The sequence below is a fragment of the Salpingoeca rosetta genome (genome assembly GCF_000188695.1).
Source record: "Salpingoeca rosetta unplaced genomic scaffold supercont1.7, whole genome shotgun sequence".
NCBI lineage: Eukaryota > Choanoflagellata > Craspedida > Salpingoecidae > Salpingoeca > Salpingoeca rosetta.
In genome coordinates this window covers 1,105,105-1,126,579 of record NW_004754927.1, presented here as the reverse complement: position 1 = coordinate 1,126,579, position 21,475 = coordinate 1,105,105, and the positions used below count along the sequence as shown (strand labels likewise).

Here is a 21,475-nt window from a genome sequence, read left to right as displayed (position 1 = left end):
ACCATGAACCACTTCCTTGTGCTCCTTATGCAGGACAAACGCTGAGCGGCATCGCAGTGTCTTTGCGACCTTTTTTTTTTTTTTTTGGAGCGATTTGTTTATTGTGCCTCCTGCAGCCTTTACCTTCCCTCTTGACTTGTCTGCGACAGTCTTCAATCCCGACACACCGATGGCAGAGCCTCTCGACGTGGAGGAGCACCGTGAGCTGTGTGGCGTGACATGGCCAGAAGACAACCCAGGCGCTCAACGCGCCTACTTCTCACAAGGCTTCAGCTGTGAGCCCGTTCCAGAGGGAAACTGCTTCTTCAAGCAACACGCAAACGGTATCTGGCAATCGTACAATTCAAGTGCTTAACTGTGGTGCAGCATGTTCTCCATAAACCCTGTGTGTTCTCTGTGTGTGTGTGTGTGTGTGTCGATGTGTGTCGATGCCTGTGTGCCTGTGTGTGTGTGTGTGTGTCTGTGTCTGTGTGTGTGTGTCTGTGTGTGTGTCTGTGTGTGTGTGTGTTTGTCTGTTGGTCCCTTTACCCATTTGTTTGCCTGCCTTTCTGCCTGCCTCTCTGCCTCTGCCTCTCTGCCTGCCTCTCTGTCTGTCTGTCTCTGTGTGTGCTTGTTTGCCTGTGCACGACTTTGTAGTCGATGCCCCCGGCTTCTTGTAGCATGTGCTCTTATTAGTCGACCACCCTGTGCCCTCATGACAGCCCACAAACATACCTGCTGTGGTCTGCACATGCGTGTGTCGACGTGTAGGGCCATGCGGGTTGCTGGCGGGTGTCCAGGCGCTGTTGCTACAGGAGCTGCTGTGGCCGTCGGACGGCTCGCCCTCCATCGCCATTGCCGTGGCCACACCAGATGACGTTCGACAGGCGCTCGTCCGCGCACTCGCCGCACCGCTGCTTCAGGCAAAGCCAACCCCGCAGCAGCCAACAAAGCTGGTGGTGCGGTCCCTTGAGCCGGCGCCACCCTCCGATGCGCCCGCCACGTGCTTGGCAGACGCGTTTTACCAGCAGCGCCGACCGGTTGTTCTGTCAATTGACGACGCAGACAAGCTGCGCGCAGCCATTGCCGCGCGCATGGGCGAGTTCACCGACGTGGGCGGGGTTGTGCAGTTTATGTACTCGCTGCTGCTCACGTGTGGCCTAGAGCGCGTGCGCCAGTCCATGTCCGGCATCACGTCGCTCGTGTACGCCGACAGCACGTGCGACCAGATTTTGGTCAACCTCATCCTCACAGGCGTCCCAAAGGAGGAGGTGTGTGTGTGTGTGTGTGTGCGTTTGGGGTGTACTTGTGTGTGTGTGTGTGTGTGTGTTTGTGTGTGTGTGTGTGTGTGTTGGCGGCGTGTTGAGCTCATGGACATCATCATCGAACTCACCAATATCATCATTACGATAATGATGATCATCATCATTTGCTGTCATTCACCACCATCTCCATCAGATTGATGAAGACTCGTGGGCAAGTTGGGACGGCATGCCACGTGTTGGCTTCCTCACATCTGAAGAAGCGTTTGTCCCCGCACAGCGCTTCCTCAACCCGCTCTACCCAGTCTGGGTTGCTCACGGTGAGGACAGTGAGGCATGCAATGTGCACTGTGTGCTTATTGAGTTGGTGTTGTGCGTGCGTGTGTGTGTGTGTGCGTGCGCCTGTGTGTGTGGGCCTGTGCGTGTGCGTGTGTCTGTGTCTGTGTCCGTGTGTGTGTCTGTGTCTGTGTGTGCGTGTGATTGGTTGTGCTTGTACATTCTCGTGAACCTCGTCTTCGTTCAAAGTGATTTCTTCCATGCGACATCTGCCACGGTCAGCTCACACACACACACACACACACACACACACACACACACACACTCTCTCTCTCTCTCTCTCTCTCTCTCTCTCTCTCTCTCTCTCTCTCTCTCTCTCTCTCTCTCTCTCTCGCACACACACGTACTCGTACATGCTTGCGTGTTCGTGTCAGCTGGCAACCACTACACGGTTGTGTTCTGTGCAGACGAATCGCTGCTGCAGGTTGTGCCGCCGCCACAGCCGCTCGACCTTGAGGGGCTGGCGCAGGCAGCAGCACTGCAGGACCCGCTCCCTCCCGCCATCCCGGGACCAGTGGCACAACCACAACAACAACCACAACAACAACAACAACAACAGCAGCAGCAGCAGCAGCAGCAACAACAACAACAGGATAGGTTTCAGAATATGACCCACGCGCTGGACTCGCTTCCAAACGCAACCTTTCCTGTGCGAACAACAATGCCTGGTGCGCAGGGCCCCAGCACAGCCATGAACACTGCCGCGGATACACCTGTGCCACAGCCAATCACACAGGCGCCGCCCTCGCTGCTACCATCAACAGCCCAGGCCACCACCACTGCCACGGTCGCCACCACTCCGGTTGCTCCTGCAACAGCGGCAGCGGACGATCGCAGACACAATGCTGTGACTGGGACTGCTGGCGGTGCACACGCTATTGATGATGATGACGACGATGATCACGGCGATGATGACGATGAAGAGGATGATGAGTTGAAGGCTGCCCTTGCACTCTCTCCTGCAGACCCCGAGAGCAGCTGACATTGTCCACCGCCAGCACGGCAGTCTTGATCTGCAGAAGCGCTCCGAAAGTGAGCCTGTGTGTCATTGGTTGGACATTTTCTGCATGTGTATTTGTGTGTGTGCAGTGTGTTCTTGTGTGTGTGTGTGTGTGTTCTTGTGTGTGTGCATGTGTGTGTGCATTGTGTTCTTGTACGTGTGTGTGTGTGTCATCTGTTGTTTGTGTTGTGCCTGGGTTCAAGATAGCGGATGACGATCGTCAAAGCATCGTGTCATCATCATTTCACATCATGTCACGTCATGCCATACATGCTGCTGCTCGTTGCCATCTCCCCCCCCCCCGGGCGTCTCGCTTTCCCATCATTCTCTGCTGTCGCGCGCGGCATTTTGCTGTTTCCGTTGTTCAGAGCGACGGTCCGACCAAGACCCTGCGAGCGATGGAGACGAAACGAAGCGCCACTGTCCCAGAGGTTCGTGCATGCGATGCTGTTGTGTTTTGTGTGTGTGTGCGTGCGTTTTGTGTGTGTGTATGTGTATGTGTGTGTGTGTGCATCGTGGCAGGCATGAGTACATGTTGCGGGGTTGTGTGAGGTGATTTCTATTGTCTGTGAATCTCTCCCTCACACCCAGCCTCGCTCTATTGTCTCTTGTTCTTTTCCGCTCAATGTCTCACATTCCGTTCCTTGGACACAGGTTATGACACGGCAACACCGACGCTCGCCACTCAAACTTCAAACCTCTCCTTGCAAGACGTGCGAAACAGCTACAATCGCGTCCACGTGCACCTTGACACAATTGCGCATGTGTTCCTGCAGTCGAGCTTGTCTGCACCTGCGTGAGCCGCATCCTGATTCAAATCCGCACACTCACTCACTCGCTCCCCTTCTCTCCCCGACTGGCTCACTCGCACACAACCACACACACACACACACACACACACACACACACACACACACATACACACACAAACAAACACGCAGCCGACCATGGATGAGCAGCAAGCACTGGAGCTGGCGCTGGCGGCCTCACTGCAAGACAGTCCCGGTGTGTCGAGCCCCTCCTCTTCGTCCACTGACGGCAGGCACAACCCCGTCGTCACCACCAACCCAGGCTGCGCCACCACCGCCGCCGCCGCAACATTGACAACAGGAGCAGCTGCAGCCACCGGCTTGGCCAGGATGATGTCGCAAGGTGCGCCACCCAACGCGTTCACGTTCGACAACACCGCCCAGAACGTCAACGAACACATCAACAACAGCAGCAGCAGCCACAACGATAGCCACGGCAGTATCAACGACGCCAGCACGACAGCTGCTGCAAACAACAGCAGCACGAACACTTTCACCGACAGCGACAACGGCACAAACGCGTTTACCGACAGCGACAACGGGAGCAATTCCGGACCGCTCGCGCTTCCCCCCAACTTTGACTTTGGGCGAGATGGTGATGACTGGAACGTGCACCCGCTGTATGACAACGCGAGCGACGATGACGAGGCAATGCGACAGGCCATGGCAGCGTCTATGGCGACATACCAGCAGGAGCAGGCGAGCCAGCCCGTGGGTGCACAGCCCGTTGCATACACCATGCACCACTGCAACGGCCTCAACCGCACAGGTACGGGCGAGCACGTGTGCTTCAGTGTGTGTGTGTGTGTGTGTGTGTGTGTGTGTGTTCTTCAGTGTGTGTGCTTCAGTGTGTGTGTCTGTCTGTCTGTCAATGTGTGTGTGTGTGTGTGTGCGTGCGCGCGCTTGTGGTTTGTGTGTGTCCACCAACCAAGCAAGTGGTGGTCTTCACCTCCATTAACCTTACACCTGATCGTCATCACCACCACCATCATGATCCACTATTGACCACCTTGCATCAGATCCCGCGAACAGCGTGCGCGTGTCGACGTTTGTTCTGTATCCGCTTGGCGGCACCACCTCCGATCCAGACAACCCGCTCGAGCAAGAGAACCGCAAACGCCGCATCAAGGTACGTGTGTGTGTGTGTGTGTGTGTTTCTGTTTGTGTGTGATTGTCTGATTGTGCGATTGTGCATGCGAATACAACCCACACACAGTTGCACGTCAACGCACGCATACACGCCCGCCTTCCCTCGACACGTTGCCCCTCCCTTCCCAACAATTGGCCATCTGGCCTGTGCTCATCCCCCACATGTCACATTTCCACAACGCTGTCACTGCCCCTGCCGCTGCTGCTGCGACCAACAACGACCACGACTGCAGGAGGTGATAACCACCCGCACGAATTCGCAGACGGGCAAGGCCGAGTACATGGTTGTGTGTCACCCTGATGGGTGCATGGAGGACGGGACCAAACGTCCACCGCCTGGGGAGAAGTGGCGCTGTCGCGACTGCCACCTGAAGCGCCCGCCAGTCTACTCTGCGTACAACGACCCGGTACGAGCTGTGCTGTGTGTGTTTTCACTTGTATGAGCGCGCGCGCGTGTGTGTGCGTGTGTGGTTATGTGCCTGCGTGTCTCTGTGTTCGTCTTTGCCCGTCTCGCATGGCTCATGTCACTTGTGCTACTGTTCACCACACCTCCTCTGTTCTCTAAAATGCTTCTGCAACACAGGAGGCAGAGTTCTGCAAGGAGTGTGCACAACACGTGTCCGTGTGCGGGTTTTGCCACTGGGTTGCGGAGGATGAAGTGTCTGCCGCCGAATTGAGGGATTGGCGCAGGAACAACAAACCGCCCATCTTGGATGTGCTCGCCCGTCGCTTCCCCAGCGTACGTGCCGACGTGTGTGTGTGTGTGTGTGTGTGTGTGTGTGTGTGTGTGTGTGTGTGTGTGTGTGCGTGCGCGTGTTTGTCTGTGTGTGTGTGTGTGCGCGCGTGTTTGTGTGTGTTGTGTTTGTGCGCGTGCGCGTGTTTGTCTGTGTGTTTGTCTGTGTGTCTGCCTGTGTGTGTGTGTGTGTGTGCCTCTCTCTCTCTCTGTGTATGTGTGTTATCCCCTTGAAAGTACAACATCTTCCCTCGCCTTCTTTCCCTCCCTGCACGACGAATACTGCGGCTTTTCTCGTGCCCATGCTGCTTCTTGCTCCACCTCACTTGATGTGTTCCCCATTCTGCATTGATGCCAGGCGGAGGTGGACTTTCAAGGACCATCGCCAGCCCTCTTTGCATGACACGACGATCAGTGCTCCTGCGATGATCACGGCTCGTGTGGACACATCGCGCGCTGCTGCGATTATCAATCGCTTGGCTTCTCGTTATTTCATATCAACCTCCACCGTGTTGTTACACACATGAAGCAGCCTCTCTCTCTCTCACACACACACACACACTCTCTCTCTCTCTCTCTCTCTGTCTCTCACGCACGCACGCACGCGCGCGTCGAGCAACTCCATATGCAAGCCTCACCTTCTCTCATGTTCTCTTGCTCCCACATTTTGTTCCATCGGAAGGAAGGGAGTTTTATGGTTCAGCTATGTCTTGACAACGTGCCAGGGGCGAAACAGCCGTCTCAAGTAAATGAAACCAGACACACACACACACACACACACACACACACACACACACACACACACACACACACACACACACACACACACACACACTGAGGGAATGCGAGGGTTGGGGCACGTGTGTGCCACAACCATTTATCAACAACAACAACACAACGTCGCCAACGCTCTCGCCACAACCCACCGCCACCACCTACGCAGTACACACCTACTCTGTGCGCTGCACAAGCGGTTGGTGTTCGGATGTGCCGGCGCCGTACCGCAATGCGATGGCAGTGCCAACGGCACGTGCCTCGAGAGAGCTCAGCAGCCAGTACAGGAACGGGCAGAGCAGAAACGGGAACAGGTGCACCCTGGATGAGCCCAGAGCAGCGAGCGCAGTGCCAAACCCGACTACGGGTATGACCAGCAGCTGTGCAACCACGTACGGCTTGCGCACGGAATCGTAAGGATCAAACTTCAGCACAAGCTCTTCTTCCCGCTGCAACCCTTCCTCCTCCTCTTGCTGTCGCTGTTGTTGTGCTGCTGTTGTTGCTGTTGAAGCTGCTTGTGGCGTTGTTGGCGGTCCAGGCAACGACGAAGAAGACATTGGTCTTGCTGTTGTTGCTGTTGCTGTTGTTGCTGTTGCTGTTGGAAAGCCAGGCCTGCTGTGGCCGCTGCCGCTGCTCGTGCTTGCAGAGAGAAGTGTGGAGGACGAGGAGGTGTGGGCGGAGGGGGTGCGCGTGGCAACAGAAGCGCTTGCGGCGACCGCTCGCGAGTGGAGGAAGCGGGCCAATCCCCACAGGAGGAGCTGGAACAGACCGGTGGTGGCGACGGCGCAGCTCGCCCAGATGACGGCAGACCGGTCCGGCCAGAAGTTGACGAGGATGCTGAAGAAGAGAGGAAGCACGGCCACTAGCACAAGCTGCTGCGTGTTGACGAGACGCAGCAAGAGCGGCACGCACTGGAAGCGTTCGACAATGTTGTGGTGGTTGATCCACAGCATGCCGATGACGCCAAAGGAGATGAGGTAGGCACCCAAGTCCGAGCTGGCATCCGAGAGCGCTTCCGTGAACGAGGGGAAGGGAACTTGGTCTGGCGTTGGCACTTTGATCTCCAGGAACTGGAAGGTGGCAGCGATGGCAAACACGCCATCGGAGAACGCTTCAAGGCGATTGCGGCGAACGTCAGCGTAGCCGGCAAGGCGAAGGAAGTGACGCTTGCGCAGCGTCTTGCCGGGCTTGTACGGGTTTGCAAAGAGGCGCGGGTGGCGCCGCACGTGCCAGCGGTACACAATTACGTCGAAGATGGTCTTGACGAGAACAACGACCCAGCCGACGGCAATGTAGTCTTCGTTAACAAGACGCAGGATCTGCACAGCGGCGAGGGCCAGACCAAGGACAACAACGTGCGTTGCATCCTCAATCATGCACAGCTTCCACGCCATTCGACGCGCAGGACTCTCCCATGCGGAGGGCCGAGACAGCATCCTGGTGACGTGGCACGATTGTGTCGTGATTGTGTCGTGTGGTTGTGTGGTCCATTGATCGTGCAGATGAGTGTGGCAGTGGAGGGGGGGGGGTACAAAATATAGTGTGTTGTGGGTGGTGAGCGCATGTTTGGATCGTGGTTCTCCGACGAGTTGGAGGGGTATAAACAAGCGCAACGTAGGGGATGGTACAGTGTATGCAAGGTAGTGAGTGGTGCTCTGTGTGTGTGTGTGTGTGTGTGTGTGTGTGTGCAAGGCAGTGGGTGGTGATGGGCGAGCATATGGGACAGCCAATGCAGCGTGACGTGGGATGGGCAGGCCCGTGCCAATCATAGGGTGTGTCAAGCTGTACCTGAGCAGGGCGAATGCAAGCGCTGTTGACACCAGGATGGACATGAACAACGACGTTGCTCTCCAGTTCAGGATGTAGTCTTGCGCAAAGACATATGAGATTGGGTAGAAGCTCAGCGACAGCAGGAACAGCAGGTTGCATAGCTATAGGTGGTTGAGTGGCGCACGGCATCACCATTCGCGAGGCGTGAGGAGGCTCAAAGGCAATAGAGAAGGTGCAACAGTGTGTGTGTGTGTGTGTATGTATGTGTGCGTGTGTGTGTATGTATGTGTGTGTAGAGGATGGAGGCGAGATGCAGGCAGTTGCAGTGTGAAGTGTGGGTGGTACTTGTGTGCTGGGTGTTTTGTGTTGGCGCTTCGCATGGCTTCCGTTCAGTTGGCAATGCTTCACGTTGATGCACTCACCATGGTCCAGAAGGTAACGTGTTCCACTTGACGCATGAGAGCGGAGTGGTAACCCCACCAGTATGCGACCATCTGATAATGGGAACCACGTGGATGCATGCGAGGGCGCATGAGTGCATGAGTGCATGAGTGCATAAGGACAGACGAGTGGGAGTGGGTCAACCTCTGGCAACGGCGCAAGCCCGCACAAGAAGGGGCACAACGTACAATGCGCACACGTGCACGCATCGATTTACCCACTCACTTACGCGCACGCGCACGCGCGCACAGTCCCCCTCACACAAAAGCTCTCAACCGCACGCCCTAACCTTCACACACACACACACACACGCACACACACACACACACACTCTCTCTCTCTACTGACGTTGAACGATGCGACGAACCACGCAATCTGCATGTGTAACAAGAGGAGGATACAGGTGTGATCCGTGAGTTGAAAGGATGGCAGCGTGCGCAAGCAAAGACGGCCAGAAATGCGGCACACCATCATCACAGACAAACAAACGCACAACACAGCACGCACAAGCACATGCAGGCACACGCACACCACTGCACCTGCAACAAGTGTGTATACCTGCTTGCCTTTACCATTGAGTACTTGGAAGATGTAGTCTTTCTCCTCCTCTTCCTCCGTGAGGGATGCCAGTGGAATGGCCATGACGGTGGCGACGATGGCAATCACAGCATCGCTGCCAGGGCACGCACAGCAACCCGTCGAATGTGAGGAACTGAAAGACGGGCGCCATGAATGACACACGCACCACACAACACATGCACACGCTCAACACACACAGGGCCCGCACACACACAACACACACACACACACACACACACACACACACACACACACACACACACACACACACACACACACACACCACAGGCGGACCGGACCTGTACATTTCCAGGCGCTCAGTCTCTCCACCTGCGCCGGCATGGTGGTCGTGGTGGTGCTCGTTGCCATGACTCTGTGGGCCACCACCTTGCTGCTCCAACTGCATCTGTGGTGGGTGCTGCTGCTGCTGCTGCTGCTGCATTGCACTCACATACTGTGGTGGTGGGTGCTTGTTGTCCTCCATCGACTCTCGTGGTGTTGTTGTGCGATGTGGTGGTTGATGAGTCATCATCCGCTCCTGGCTACAAGACGAAGGCAACGATGGTGAGCGTGGGGGATGCATTTGAGGCTTTGCAGCAGGAGCTGCGCGACTTGGTGGTGCCTTCGAGCGTGCCAGTGTTGCACAGGCCGCCAAGCGCGATTGAGTTCTTGCGGGAGTACGTATCTGCGAACCGGCCGTGCGTGATCAAGGGCCTGGCGTCAGGCTGGCGGTGCACGAGGCACTGGTCCAAGGCATATTTAGAGGAGAAGGTCGGAGATGTGGAAGTGTCGGTGGAGGTGACGCCAAACGGACGCGCGGATGCGATTGTGGATGATGAGCGCCTTGGGCGCGTGTTTGCTCTGCCGCACACGGAGCGCATGCCCTTCCGGGAGTATCTGAGATCACAGGAGCCTGTCCCAGGCGCCGTCTCCTACGTCTCCCATCAGAATTCCAGGTGCGAGCATGTTGTGTGTGTGTGTTGTGTGTATGTGTGTGTGTGTTGTGTGAGTGTTGTGTGTGTGTGTGAGTGTTGTGTGTGTGTGAGTGTTGTGTGTGTGTGTGTGTGTGTTGTGTGTATAAGTGTGTGCTGAGTGTGCGTGTGCATCAATGTTGTTTGCACGTGTGTGAATCAAGCTCTTCATGTGGTTTCGTGGCACATGTGCACATACCGCCATGTGTGTCTCACCCTCAACCCTTTCTTGCCGTTGCTTCTGCGTGTGGGCTCTCTGCAGTATGACAGACGAAGACGAGTTTGGGGGCGTGCTGATGGAGGATGTGGACACGACAACGTTGGACTTTGCACAACAGGCATTCGGCTGCAAGCCAGATGCCGTAAACTTCTGGTTGGTGTCTGGTTGTACTTTTGTGTTTGTAGAGTGTGCGCGTGTTGGTGTGTTGGTGTGTCTGTGTGTGTATGTATGTATGCGTATGTGTCTGTGTGTGTGTGTGTGTGTACATGCATGTGTACACATGCTTTTGCGTAGCTAACCTCCAGAGAGTCAAGCACCAAGAGCTCGTGATGCATGCCCAAAGCTTTCGTAACCGCACCTTACTTGCAAGCCACTCCGCTTGCTCTGGTGCCCCTGACACACTCCCCACTCTCCTCCTGTGCGCGTGTGTACTGCGTTGTTTCCAGGATGGGCCCTACCGAAGCGCTCACGTCGCTGCACAAGGTGTGTTCAAGGGTAGGCGCTGGTCTTGTGCTTGTGCGAGTGTTTGCTGATTCGGCTGTCAGGTTGATGAAGTGTGTCTCCTCTTTGTCTTGTCAGGAGCGTGCACGCATTAACTAACAAGCACACACACACACACACACACACACACACACACACGTATTCGCTTACGCAAGCGTGTTACGAACTCACAGTCCCTCATCTTCCCCCCCCACACACACACACACACACATACACTCACACACGCACTCACACACGTGCGCACCCACTCGTTCCCCCTAGGACCACTATGAGAACATGTATGCGGTCATCTCTGGGACCAAGCGGTTCACGCTGTATCATCCGTCGGCTGTGCCGTACTTGTATGAGACACCGTGCAAGTCTGCACGGTGGGTCCCGCGCGCACGCAGCAGCGATGTTGGTGGCGACGGCGCCGCACGAACGCGTGATGGTGATGGTGCTGAAGACGGTGGTGATACCGGGCACGAGGACACCAGCGACAGCGACAGCGGCAGCGGCAGCCGTAAAGGCGGTGCCAACAAAGACAAAACCAGTAGCAGGAACGGCCACAGCCAGGGCAGACACAGCAGCAACAGTAACGAGAACGGAGACGACGGCCACGGCAGTGCTGCTGGGTTTGAGCTTGTGCTGTTTGAGACAGAGGACGAGCACGCGGTGGAGCGGCCGTGGATTGCAGCGGATCCCAACAACCCGGACTACAGGCAACATCCACTCTTCCGCAGCGCGACGCCACTTGTGGTGGAGGTGGAGGCGGGCGATGTGCTGTACCTGCCGGCCATGTGGTTTCACCAGGTGGAGCAGCTGGGCGCCGCGCACACGTGCAACCAGTGCATCGCAGTGAACTTTTGGTACGACATGCAGTTTGATGTCAGGTACTGCTACTTCAGCTTTGTTGACGCGCTGGCGCCGCTCATCCAGAAGGAAGCGGCCACGGGCGCGCTCGCGGAGCAGGATGCAGGCGAGGAAGGCGGAAGGGACACCAAACACCAACGTCATGAGGAGGAGGAGGAGGAGGAGGAGGAGGAGGAGGAGGAGGGAGAGTCATGACAGGGTCAAAGAGAGAGAGAGAGAGAGAGAGAGAGAGAGAGAGAGAGAGAGTGAGAGAGAGAGAGAGAGACAGAGAGAGAGAGAGAGAGAGAGAAGGTGGAAGGAAGAAAGGTTGACAGGCTGGTTGTTGGTGATTTGTGCAAGATATCAATTAAATTTCTAAACGGGTGACACCTCAAGCAGCAGATGTTGCTTCTTCAGCTTTGCTCTCCAATCTCTGCTTGCTCTTGCAATCACTGCCGCTTCCAACACTTGAGCACCACCACCATGCCCGATGAGAATGAGACTGAGGCGAAGACATGGCACACGATTGGCAGCAGCTTGTTTGTGCTGCTAGCCGCCTCCATCATCGAGTTTGCTTCCGCCGCAGACGAGTGAGTGTGGGCTGGATGTGCGGGTGTGTGAGTGTGGATGAAGGGGTGTGTGTGTGTGTGTGTGTGTGTGTGTGTATTCGTGATTGCCAATCACGCAGACACACACCGCCGTTACATGAGCTGTCACTCGCACACTCACACACACACACTCACACACAATGCACACACTCACTCACACGCTGACTCACGCACATTCACATGCTCCCCTAACATAGCTGTAATGAAGCGAAGGTGTGCGATGACGAATACTACGCATGGGCCATTGCGTGTGGTGTCATTTCCGCCACCATTTGCTTCGTACGCCTCGGCTTCCTGTACCAGAAATGCCCCGTCAACTCCAAGGTCGGTGGCGTGGTGTGTATGTGAATGTGTATGTGTATGTGTATGTGTATGTGTATGTGTATGTGTATGTGTATGTGTGTATGTGTATGTGTATGTGTGTGTATGTGTGTGTATGTGTGTGTGCATGTGCCTGCTACACTGCCGCCGCCATGCTACATCCGCTGGTTGTTGCTGGTTGTGGATTGCTCACACTTCATTCCCTTTCCTCCTTGTGTTATTCCCTCCGCTTGCTGCATGTAGCTGGACGTGATTCTGGCCATTGTCTTGCTGGTGATGTGGGCGTTTGCGGCAGCCTTCAACACCAGCACCAGTGGACCCTTCTCAGCCACCAAGAACGCATACTTTGCCACATGGTGCGTGAACGTGTTTGCACGTGGCTGAGTGTGTGTGTGTGTGCGTGTGTGTGTGGTGGGAGAGTGCGTGTGAGTGTGGGTTTCAGTGCATATGTTTGTGCATGCGTATGTGCTTTTGGGTGGTGTCTTGGGTGGTCCACGTATGAGGAATGCTCGCTTGCTCACTTACTCACTCGCTCACTCGCACACTTGTTCACCTCCATGGCCAACAGGATCGCGTTTGTCGCTGCGGCCATGTACACGTCACTGGCGTTGCCCATGGCATACCAGGCACTGCGCACAAGGATTGCCACTGTGCACACGGGCCTGCTCCTCGTCCTCTTTGCATCCCTTGTTGAAATGGTGCGTGCATGGTGTGTGCGTGTGTCTGTCTGTTTGTGTGTGTGTCTGTGTGTGTGTGTGTGTCTGTGTGTCTGTGTGTGTGTCTGTGTGTGTGTCTGTGTGCATCTATGTGTCTGTGTCTGTGTGTGTCTCGATGTGTGTGTATGTTGACTTCTGGCTACCGCACTGCAAAGCAAACACGCCACTCACAAGCGCCTCCCTTGAACTGCGTGCGTGGGGTCGTGTCACGTGCAGTCGGTTGCGGGGGATGTGTGCGACCACGAGGATCGCTGCGAGGGTAGGGATGCCTTTGCAGTGGCCGTGGGCGCAGTTGCTGCCACCACCTGCTTCATTCAGGTGTGCATCTATATATGTGTGTGTGTGTGTGTGTGTGTGTGCATCTGTGTGTGTGTGTGTGTGCTTGCTGGCGTTTTCTTGCCTGCTTGTATGAATGTGTGTGCACGTGCATGCGACAATCATCGATTACTCAAACGCACTGCAAACTCACACTGCTCACATCTTCACGCACGATTGAACACACGTTCACCGCCACCAGCTGCTGCTGTTCCGCTTTGCACCTTCCATCGGCGAGGTGTGTGTGTGTGCGTGCACGCGCGGTACTCGACCTTCTTGTAGCGCATGTGCTTGGCGTTTGTGCGCCCTGCCGCTCATCGCGGTCTCCCCCCCCCCCTTTCGTGTTTCTTGGTGAATGTGCAGCCCATGCTGAAGATTGTAGCTGTCTTCCTGGTTGCCTGGTGGTCTGCTGGTGCTGCCGTCAACACCAGCGCCAAAGGCCCTTTCAACTCGAGCTGTGGTGGTTCACGCGGCGCAGCAAACGGTGTGTGTGTGTGTGTGTGTGTGTGTGTGTGTGTGCGTGTGTGTGTGTGTGTGTGTGTGTGTGTGTGTGTGTGTGTGTGTGTGTGTGTGTGTGTGTGTGCGTGTGTGTTTGTTTGTGCGTGTGCGTGTGTGTGTTTATTTTGTGCGTTGAGATGCGTATGTGTGCACAACTATGTCTGTGAATGTTTCTACTGTTGTGTCGACATGCGCGCGTACTGGCGCACGCATGATCCACCACCAACTACTGAATTGACATGACATGACACGTGTGCAGGCTCATGTGTACATCCAGAGACCAGAGATGCGAAGCAAAGGACCGAGTTCTGTTGTGCACGGCATACTTACTGCCTCACGATGTGTAGGACGTTCAGATTCCCAAGATCCTGGAGTTGTTTGGTCTCGGCATTGGTGAGAGGAAACCGGTTGAAGCGGATGGTCTTGATGACCTTCACACATGTTCTTGAGCACGCGTGAAACAGGTGCTTGCGATCATCAGCCGTCATCTGCCCTTGCTTGCAACGCTGCAGCAGTGGACTGTGCCTGACGATGACCCGGTTGTTAGTGCAAGCGTACTCCCAGAACACCTTCATTTTGTAGCGTGCATTGGCAGTACAGCGCAAGGAGGTAAGATGATGTGATTGGTGTGCGTTGACATGGGTGTATAGGCGGTGCACGTTACACGTGCAACAGGAGGGCGGCCCGATCCCTGTCTTTATCTTTGTGCGTGATTCTCCATTGTCTACATCATGTCTCCACGCTCTTGACACACACACACACATACATACATACATACATACATACAGCGCGCACGCCCTCCCTCGCCAAGCAGACGACCAGGTGGCTATCAGGCGTTTAACTGCACCTTTCGTGTGACGTCGGCGTCGTGTAAGAAGTCGCAGGTGAACAGGCTAGAGTAGGATGGCACGTCAGGGGCGTGCGCGTCCTCCATCCAAGCGCGGAACGGTTCGGGGATGGCAAACGCCGCTTCAAAGGCGGCGAGCGCGCGCATGAGCAAAGTGCTGCCAGTTCTTCCCGTCGATACTGCGAGCACATGCTGCTGTGTGCATGCGTGTGTATTTGCGATGGCACTCGACGCCCTGCCGCCGCTCGCCTCGCCCGTGACCAGTGCACACATCATCATTACTATCACTAGCAGTGGGGTGAGCGTACCACCACCGCCGCCGCCAGCGGCAGTCGTTCCGGCCTTAACCATGGTGTTGAAACGGCAGGGAGGTGCGTGTAAAGCAAGGCCAGCAAGGCAAGCACCGGTGTGTTTGCGATCCTCGCCAGTCGCCTGCGCTCGTGAATGTTTTCGTACGAGGAAAAACAAAGGGGTGGAAGAGGTGGGTGGTGTTGAAAAATGCGACTGAATTCGTGACTGAATTAAGTATACATCATTTTGGATGACTCATCAATCACCATCACCACCAGCCAGATACAAGCAATCCAAGCTCCATCAGTCTCGCGCAGCTTATGTCAAGCAAGTCCTCCCCTCCCCCTTGCTGCCACAACATCCTGTACTTGCTCGACATCCCTGCAGCCCTTCTTCCCCAACAAGACCATGATCGGGGTGGCCATTGGCTTTGGCGTCGCATGCCTGGTGTACGCGGGCGTGAGGTATCAGCGACGCCGGCAACTTCGCAAGGCGATGCGACGACAGCAACGACAACAGCAGCAACAAGCACGCCGCCCCCACCCAGCAGCGGCGCCGGCAGCAACGATAATCGCACGCAGACGAACACATGCAGCAAGCCACGCTCACATGCAAGACGCAGACGACCCACGCCAACGCGCTGCTCACCACCACCAGCACCACCACCACAGGCGACACCGGCACCGGTCCCACCATCGACCGCGACACCCTGACCACCAAGTCTTGATCCCAACAACAACAGCAACCATTGCGACAGACCACCTTCCGTCGTACGAAGAGCTCGAGAACCAGCCGCCTTCGTACGAAGATGCCGTCGCCTCCTCAACTGCACCGCCGCCGCCGGCAGCAGAAGCGCAGCGCACCCTGCCCCAAGCACCGCCAAGCTACACCCGGCCTTCCACCGTGTCCATCTAACTGATCGTCTCACGCGGCTGCTGCTCCTGGCATGAAAGCCCCCAGCGTGCACAGCGTGCGTTCGTGTTCGCCTAAGAGCGTCTTATCTGAAGAGCGTGTTATCTCGAAGATGTGTTCATTTGCGGTGCCCCCTCCCCCCTCATCTCATCGCTTGCTGTGTTCCCGTTTGTCATCAGCCACCACACCTTATTTGTTCTCATGCACGTATGCCTGTCGCTCTGCTGTTCGTGCCCCACGTTCTTGTGCCACGCATAAGCCACCACGCTCGAGGCTCCGTCCGTCTACCTGTTGCTTCGCCAGTGCGATTGTAATGCACCTAACCAACCAAATAAACAAGCACGTGTCCCTACAACCTGAGAAGCATCGCGCGCAGTGCTACGCCTCTGATGTTGTCGTGTACCAGGCACCACTGGTGTCAGCATCATCATCATCTTCGTCATCATCGTGGAGAAGAACATGCTGTTGTTGTTGTTGTTGTTGTTGTTGTTGTTGTTGTTGTTGTTGTTGTTGTTGTTGTTGTTGTTGTTGTTGTTGTTGTTGTTGTTGTTGTTGTTGTGGGAGGAGTGCCTCTGTGACGCTGTGGAACTGCTGACTCTCCCGCTGGCTCGTGTGCGTGTGCGTGTACATCTCATCCAGATCGACCACGACGGCCTCGGTGGTCACCGTCTCCTGGCCCGACATTGCAGCTGCGTGCTCCAGCATTGCCTGCAAAGATGACAACGAAGGAGGAGGAGAAGAAGAAGAACAAGAGGAAGTAGTCGCAGTGACATGATAAGCGTACGCCCACAAACAACCACAACCACATCCAATCTACACACACACACACACACACATTGTGCGTGTGCAGCTGACGTACGAGAACGCTGTGTCGGAGGGAGCGGGGAAAGTGATCCCAGGCCATACGGCCGCTGAGCCATATCCGATCAAACGCGCGCGCATCTGCCCAGTACGGTTTGAACAACCGGCGATGGCCCGTGCACCTGCACACGCAAAGCCGCTCACATTTGGCACGGGCGCGGTGTTGTGTGAGAGTGTGTGTGAGTGAGTATGTGTGAGTATGTGTGAATATGCGAGTGTGTGTAAATATGCGGGTGTGTGTGTGAATATGTGAGTGTGTGTGCAAATGTGAATGTGTGTGTTGGAGGGGATCAATTCATAAGTCCCACTCAACATCTTCGTGGGGTTCAATACACACACACACTCTCTCTCCCACGCTCACACACTCTCTCCCACGCTCACACACACTCTCCCACTCACATACACGCTCTCACGCATGTAACCAGGCAAAGTGCACTGACGTTGGCACAATGTCGTCCTTGATGATGTACAGAATCCTTCCAGGGATGTAGATCCGTCTGCCAGTGACAATCAATCACCACACACACACACGCACACACACACACACGCACAAACACACGTGTACAGGTGGCTGTCAGGTCTCAGGCAGGCAGCTGCGCACCAGCGCGAACGAGCATCAGTGCACAGGTCGATGGCACTCACGGTGGAAGGTCGAGCTGCTGCACATATGCCTCCATATCATGTTCCTCCCAATATCTGCAAACGAGCCATGATCACCGCAACAAGAACAGCAATCGACGGGCATTTTGCGCGCACACGTGGACACGTGTAACACGTCAGCGTACGCGACACAGCATGCATTAAAGAGCAACTCTTGCCCCAACCACGGCAGCTGGCATGATAGGATGCACGACCATCAAGCAAGCGCGCGTGTGCATGTGCGCGTGTTTCAAACGAACCTGTCTTTGAGTCCAACACCGCAAGTAGACTGCCCAAAGTACACGAACGGGTGCATGCCATGTGAGCGATGTGCGCGGTGGTGCAAGCGGACACACACCGTACAACAGGAACGCAGAGTACGTGGGCACACACGAGCGCACAAGCAGCACTGCCAACAGTTGCAGTGGAAGTACGCACAGTACAGCACAAAAGTGGTAGCCTGTGTGTGTGTGTTTGCGAGGGTGTTTACGAGTGTGTGCGAGTGTGTTTGCGAGAGAGAGTGTGTGTATATTGTGTTGCTTGGTACGTACAAAACAGACGGTTGCCTTCTTGTCGCGGCTGTTGCGAAGGGCAAAGTCAACCTCCGCCTTGAGTCGCATGATTGACCACAACTGCAGCCGCGCAACCTAACGAACGCACACGATGCAGTGCATATAATGGCGGTGAGGGGGAAGGGCGGGAAGAGAGAGAGAGAGAGAGAGAGAGAGAGAGAGAGAGAGAGAGAGAGAGAGAGAGAGAGAGAGAGAGAGAGAGAGAGAGAGGACCATGCACTCCAAAGTCGAAGATGAGCCGCGCAACTCCTCATACACACACACACACACTCACACACACACACACACACACATGCGCGCACCATGTCGTGGCCGAGGACGACGGCTGTGATGAAGGACTTGGCCCACTCCGCCACCTGGAGATCAACGATTGGCGCGGGCGAAAACGCAACGCAGCGCACGTCTGCAGTCGCAGCAAGCACGCACATGGGCATGTATGGGCGTGTATGGGCGAGTATCGGTGTGCGGTTGTGTGTGTGTGGGTGTTTGTGGGTATGTGCGTGGGCGCATGTACGCATGTGCGCACGTGCGTGTGTCACTGCAGTTTGAAGATCATGCACGCCGGTGGAAATGTGATGCACTGCTTGCAGGCACACGTACGCTTGAAGCCGCTGAGGGGTTCAAATTGGAGGAGAATGGCGAGAAGGGAAGCGAGGCTCGCGCCAAGCGAATGGCCAGTCGTGATCACCCTGCAACGTGCAGTCCACGTAAAGTGCGAAACAATGAGGGAAGGGCATTCGCCTTCAAGTTCAACGCACAAACACGCACAAACACGCACACACGCACACACGCACACACGCACAAACACGCACAAACACGCACACACGCACACACGCACACACGCACACACGCACACACGCACACACACATACACACAAGCAAGCACGCAGACGCACACACGCACACACGCACACACCAGCGGGACTCACTCGTAGTTGTGAACGTCGTGTGCAACGGCGTCTGCGGCCTTATCGAGCGCGCCGTTGGCGATGAGTTTGCGGATGAGGATGCGCGCAGCCCTCAGCATGCCGCGGTGCACAGGCGTTGACATGCCATTGCCCAACTCAACCGTCGTCAGGGACGCTGCGACATGGTGGTGGTGGTGGAGGGGGGGGGGGAAATGCAGGCGTGTGTAAGGGTGTGTGAGTGTGTGCGTGTGTGTGTGATGGGAGGAAATGCGTTGCCATGGCGCAAACAGAGGAAAGAAACTCACAGTTACACGACAAGTACGATCGGAGAACAGGTGCAACACAGGCACACACACAGGCACACACACACACACACACACACACTGGTGCCGACTGTGTGTACCAAGGCCATCGGTGACGAGGTCTGCGAGTCCAAACGTTCCGCGGACAGCGACAATGACGGCCTGGAGGAGGGAGGGAGGGAGGAAGGGTGTGGCGTGGGCGGTGGTGATGATGTTGTGTAGCGTGAGCAGAACAGCAAACGGTCTGTTGCCGACAAGGAACACAATGAGCGACGTGCAGGTGAATACCGCACACACAAGCTCTCTCACACGCACATACACACACAGACAGACAAACACACGTGACCAGACCTTGTTTGGCCTGTCAAGGACGACAGCAAACGGCTGTTCGTAGACGCTGCTGCGGAGATCGAGTGTGATCACATCCTCAGCGCGGACATTGCACTGCACAGCAGCACGCAGGATGAGCATTTGCACTCACCCGTGCACGCCAATGCAACATGCTTGCCGACATGCACACATTGCACACCAACTGGAACGCCACGTGGAATACTCAGACCGTCTCTCTCTCTTTCTATCTTTGCGCGCACATCGCACAAGCACGCAAACTTTTACCACATCGGACTCACACACAAGTATCACCAAGAAAGTGCGCACCTGTGAGAGGATGGAGAGGCGGTTGACGTGACAGCAGTCGCCCGTGGCCTCCATATTGGCCGCACACGACGTGCGCAGACACATGCCTGCACAGTCATGCGTGCGCGCATGGTGAGCTGCCATGCTCATGTCGGGGGGGGGGGTTATTGTAAACAAATGTAAACAAATTACCCACACAACACGGTTAAAATTGCAGTCACACAGACGCAGGCAGACAGACAGGCAGACACGCAGGCAGACAGACAGGCAGACAGGCAGACAGGGAGACAGGCAGACAGGGAGACAGGCAGACACACACACACGCACACACACACACACACAAACACACAGACACACACACACAGACACACACACACACACACACACACACACACACACACACACACACACACACACACACCCCGGACGCACCACACATGTCTTTGCCGGCTGCGCAGGGCCCCTTGGTGTAGCATTCGATTGGCCAGGAGAAGATGGCATATGCAAACGTGAGCACGTGCGCTGCCTCTGTGACGACCGCTGCGTCTGCGGCGCCATGCAGGGGCTGGATGTGGTCCTCCACACACAGCCGACTGCCGGCTCGCCGGCCCGTTCGCGCCTCGTTGTGCGCCCTGCAGCAAATGTGTGTGAAGGTGCGTGCGTTTGTGTGTGTGTGTTAGTGTGTGTGTGCGTGTGTGTGTTAGTGTGTGTGTGCATGTGTGTGCGTGTGAGGATGAGCCTGAGAGAAAACTGCATGTGAGTTGTGTGTTTGTGCAACTTGTGCGTGTGTTGGTGCAGATGTGTGTACGCTGAAGGAAGCAAGACGCATGAAGGACGCGCAGGGACAGGTGCAGCTGACCTCAAGTACTGGTGGCTCTTGTGCACGAGACGCAGTGCTGTCAACAGGTCTGTCCACGTGTACTCCTCGTCACCGAAGATCTGGCGCAGAGGAAAGTCATGCGATGTGCCGTAGACAGGTTTGTGAGCGGTTTCAAGCAGGGTGAGCACTTCAACAAGCGGAAATCACGCAACGACACGTGTACGCACGAAAGGATTTGCCTCACACCCAGACACAAACACATAGACAGACACAACGAAACACACACAGACACAGACACGCACACACACACACACACACACACACAGACACACAAACAGACACACACATACCCCCCACCAGACAAACACAGCGGCGCACCTGTGTGAAGATTTCTGACAGCTCGAGCCAGATGTCCTGCTGGGTGTCTGCGCCATCTGGGTGAACACGTGGACTGCAGCAGAGGCAGCGCAGGAACGACACCCACCCCGTGTTGTGGTGGTCAGGCAGCGTGCCATATGAGGGCTGGCCCTGGCACGTCATGCACAGCGTGAGAAGGAGGACGACGAGTACATGTGTACGACTGCGATGCTGTGGGCGCACCAAACCAAACCAAACCAAACCACGACGCAGCAGGGTGAGGGGGAGAAGAATGCGCGGTGCTTGCTCACCTGGTTGCTGTACTTGGCCCAGCTTGTCTCTGTGTAACACTTGCAGCAGCAGAAGCAGTTGCGAAACAGCAGCGACAGCCGAACCGTCCTTATCTACAAGAAGAGGGACGGGCGGGGCGGGCGTGGTTATGTTCAAGCACATGCAAACTTACATTAGAGAGAAGAACAGTCAAGAGGGGAGCACCATCACATGAAGATCGACCCCG

The 21,475-nt window shown here is 55.8% G+C and overlaps 6 protein-coding genes across 6 annotated transcripts in view; 4 read left to right on the top strand and 2 right to left on the bottom strand.

Moving 5' to 3' along the window:
• Positions 1 to 169: 169 nt before the first annotated feature.
• On the top strand, positions 170 to 5,671 carry PTSG_11987 (uncharacterized protein; the record flags this gene model as incomplete). Its single annotated transcript, XM_004995801.1, has 12 exons — positions 170 to 323; positions 751 to 1,250; positions 1,438 to 1,561; positions 1,952 to 2,510; positions 2,543 to 2,628; positions 2,946 to 3,008; positions 3,232 to 3,290; positions 3,519 to 4,155; positions 4,406 to 4,515; positions 4,769 to 4,942; positions 5,119 to 5,274; positions 5,627 to 5,671. The coding sequence occupies 12 exons, from the start codon at positions 170 to 172 to the stop codon at positions 5,669 to 5,671; spliced, it is 2,667 nt and encodes an 888-aa protein (XP_004995858.1).
• Positions 5,672 to 6,218: 547 nt separating this feature from the next.
• On the bottom strand, positions 6,219 to 9,316 carry PTSG_03276 (uncharacterized protein; the record flags this gene model as incomplete). The annotated part of the gene is made up of 6 exons (XM_004995800.1): positions 6,219 to 7,479; positions 7,831 to 7,973; positions 8,235 to 8,306; positions 8,602 to 8,628; positions 8,812 to 8,926; positions 9,138 to 9,316. 6 exons carry the CDS (start codon positions 9,314 to 9,316, stop codon positions 6,219 to 6,221), a joined length of 1,797 nt encoding a protein of 598 aa, XP_004995857.1.
• A 29-nt stretch (positions 9,317 to 9,345) lies between these two features.
• PTSG_03275 (uncharacterized protein) lies at positions 9,346 to 11,571 on the top strand (the record flags this gene model as incomplete). The annotated part of the gene is made up of 4 exons (XM_004995799.1): positions 9,346 to 9,788; positions 10,066 to 10,176; positions 10,470 to 10,506; positions 10,786 to 11,571. The coding sequence occupies exons 1-4, from the start codon at positions 9,394 to 9,396 to the stop codon at positions 11,569 to 11,571; spliced, it is 1,329 nt and encodes a 442-aa protein (XP_004995856.1). The 5' UTR covers positions 9,346 to 9,393.
• A 165-nt stretch (positions 11,572 to 11,736) lies between these two features.
• On the top strand, positions 11,737 to 14,262 carry PTSG_03274 (uncharacterized protein; the record flags this gene model as incomplete). Its single annotated transcript, XM_004995798.1, has 8 exons — positions 11,737 to 11,945; positions 12,161 to 12,287; positions 12,528 to 12,640; positions 12,853 to 12,982; positions 13,217 to 13,318; positions 13,518 to 13,553; positions 13,679 to 13,801; positions 14,161 to 14,262. The coding sequence occupies exons 1-8, from the start codon at positions 11,758 to 11,760 to the stop codon at positions 14,260 to 14,262; spliced, it is 921 nt and encodes a 306-aa protein (XP_004995855.1). The 5' UTR covers positions 11,737 to 11,757.
• Positions 14,263 to 15,207: 945 nt separating this feature from the next.
• PTSG_03273 (uncharacterized protein) lies at positions 15,208 to 16,215 on the top strand. Its single transcript, XM_004995797.1, has one exon. The coding sequence runs from the start codon at positions 15,360 to 15,362 to the stop codon at positions 15,864 to 15,866; it is 507 nt and encodes a 168-aa protein (XP_004995854.1). The 5' UTR covers positions 15,208 to 15,359; the 3' UTR covers positions 15,867 to 16,215.
• The window catches only part of PTSG_03272 (uncharacterized protein), a 6,259-nt gene continuing 944 nt past the window's right edge, over positions 16,161 to 21,475 (bottom strand). Inside the window, exons 2-17 of the mRNA XM_004995796.1 lie at positions 21,270 to 21,362; positions 20,980 to 21,129; positions 20,641 to 20,720; positions 20,214 to 20,413; positions 19,803 to 19,888; positions 19,497 to 19,589; positions 19,247 to 19,307; positions 18,865 to 19,018; positions 18,536 to 18,624; positions 18,238 to 18,338; positions 17,915 to 18,010; positions 17,624 to 17,652; positions 17,367 to 17,420; positions 17,165 to 17,221; positions 16,723 to 16,846; positions 16,161 to 16,571 (exon numbers count right to left, since the gene is read on the bottom strand). Of these exons, the coding sequence (XP_004995853.1) occupies positions 16,242 to 16,571; positions 16,723 to 16,846; positions 17,165 to 17,221; positions 17,367 to 17,420; positions 17,624 to 17,652; positions 17,915 to 18,010; positions 18,238 to 18,338; positions 18,536 to 18,624; positions 18,865 to 19,018; positions 19,247 to 19,307; positions 19,497 to 19,589; positions 19,803 to 19,888; positions 20,214 to 20,413; positions 20,641 to 20,720; positions 20,980 to 21,129; positions 21,270 to 21,362 (1,797 nt within the window). The 3' untranslated portion in view covers positions 16,161 to 16,241. The remainder of the gene's footprint in view (positions 16,572 to 16,722; positions 16,847 to 17,164; positions 17,222 to 17,366; positions 17,421 to 17,623; positions 17,653 to 17,914; positions 18,011 to 18,237; positions 18,339 to 18,535; positions 18,625 to 18,864; positions 19,019 to 19,246; positions 19,308 to 19,496; positions 19,590 to 19,802; positions 19,889 to 20,213; positions 20,414 to 20,640; positions 20,721 to 20,979; positions 21,130 to 21,269; positions 21,363 to 21,475) is intronic.

Bases quoted from the DNA above. Each gene is read 5' to 3' on its own strand.
- PTSG_03273 (XM_004995797.1), top strand. From the start codon at position 15,360: ATGATCGGGGTGGCCATTGGCTTTGGCGTCGCATGCCTGGTGTACGCG.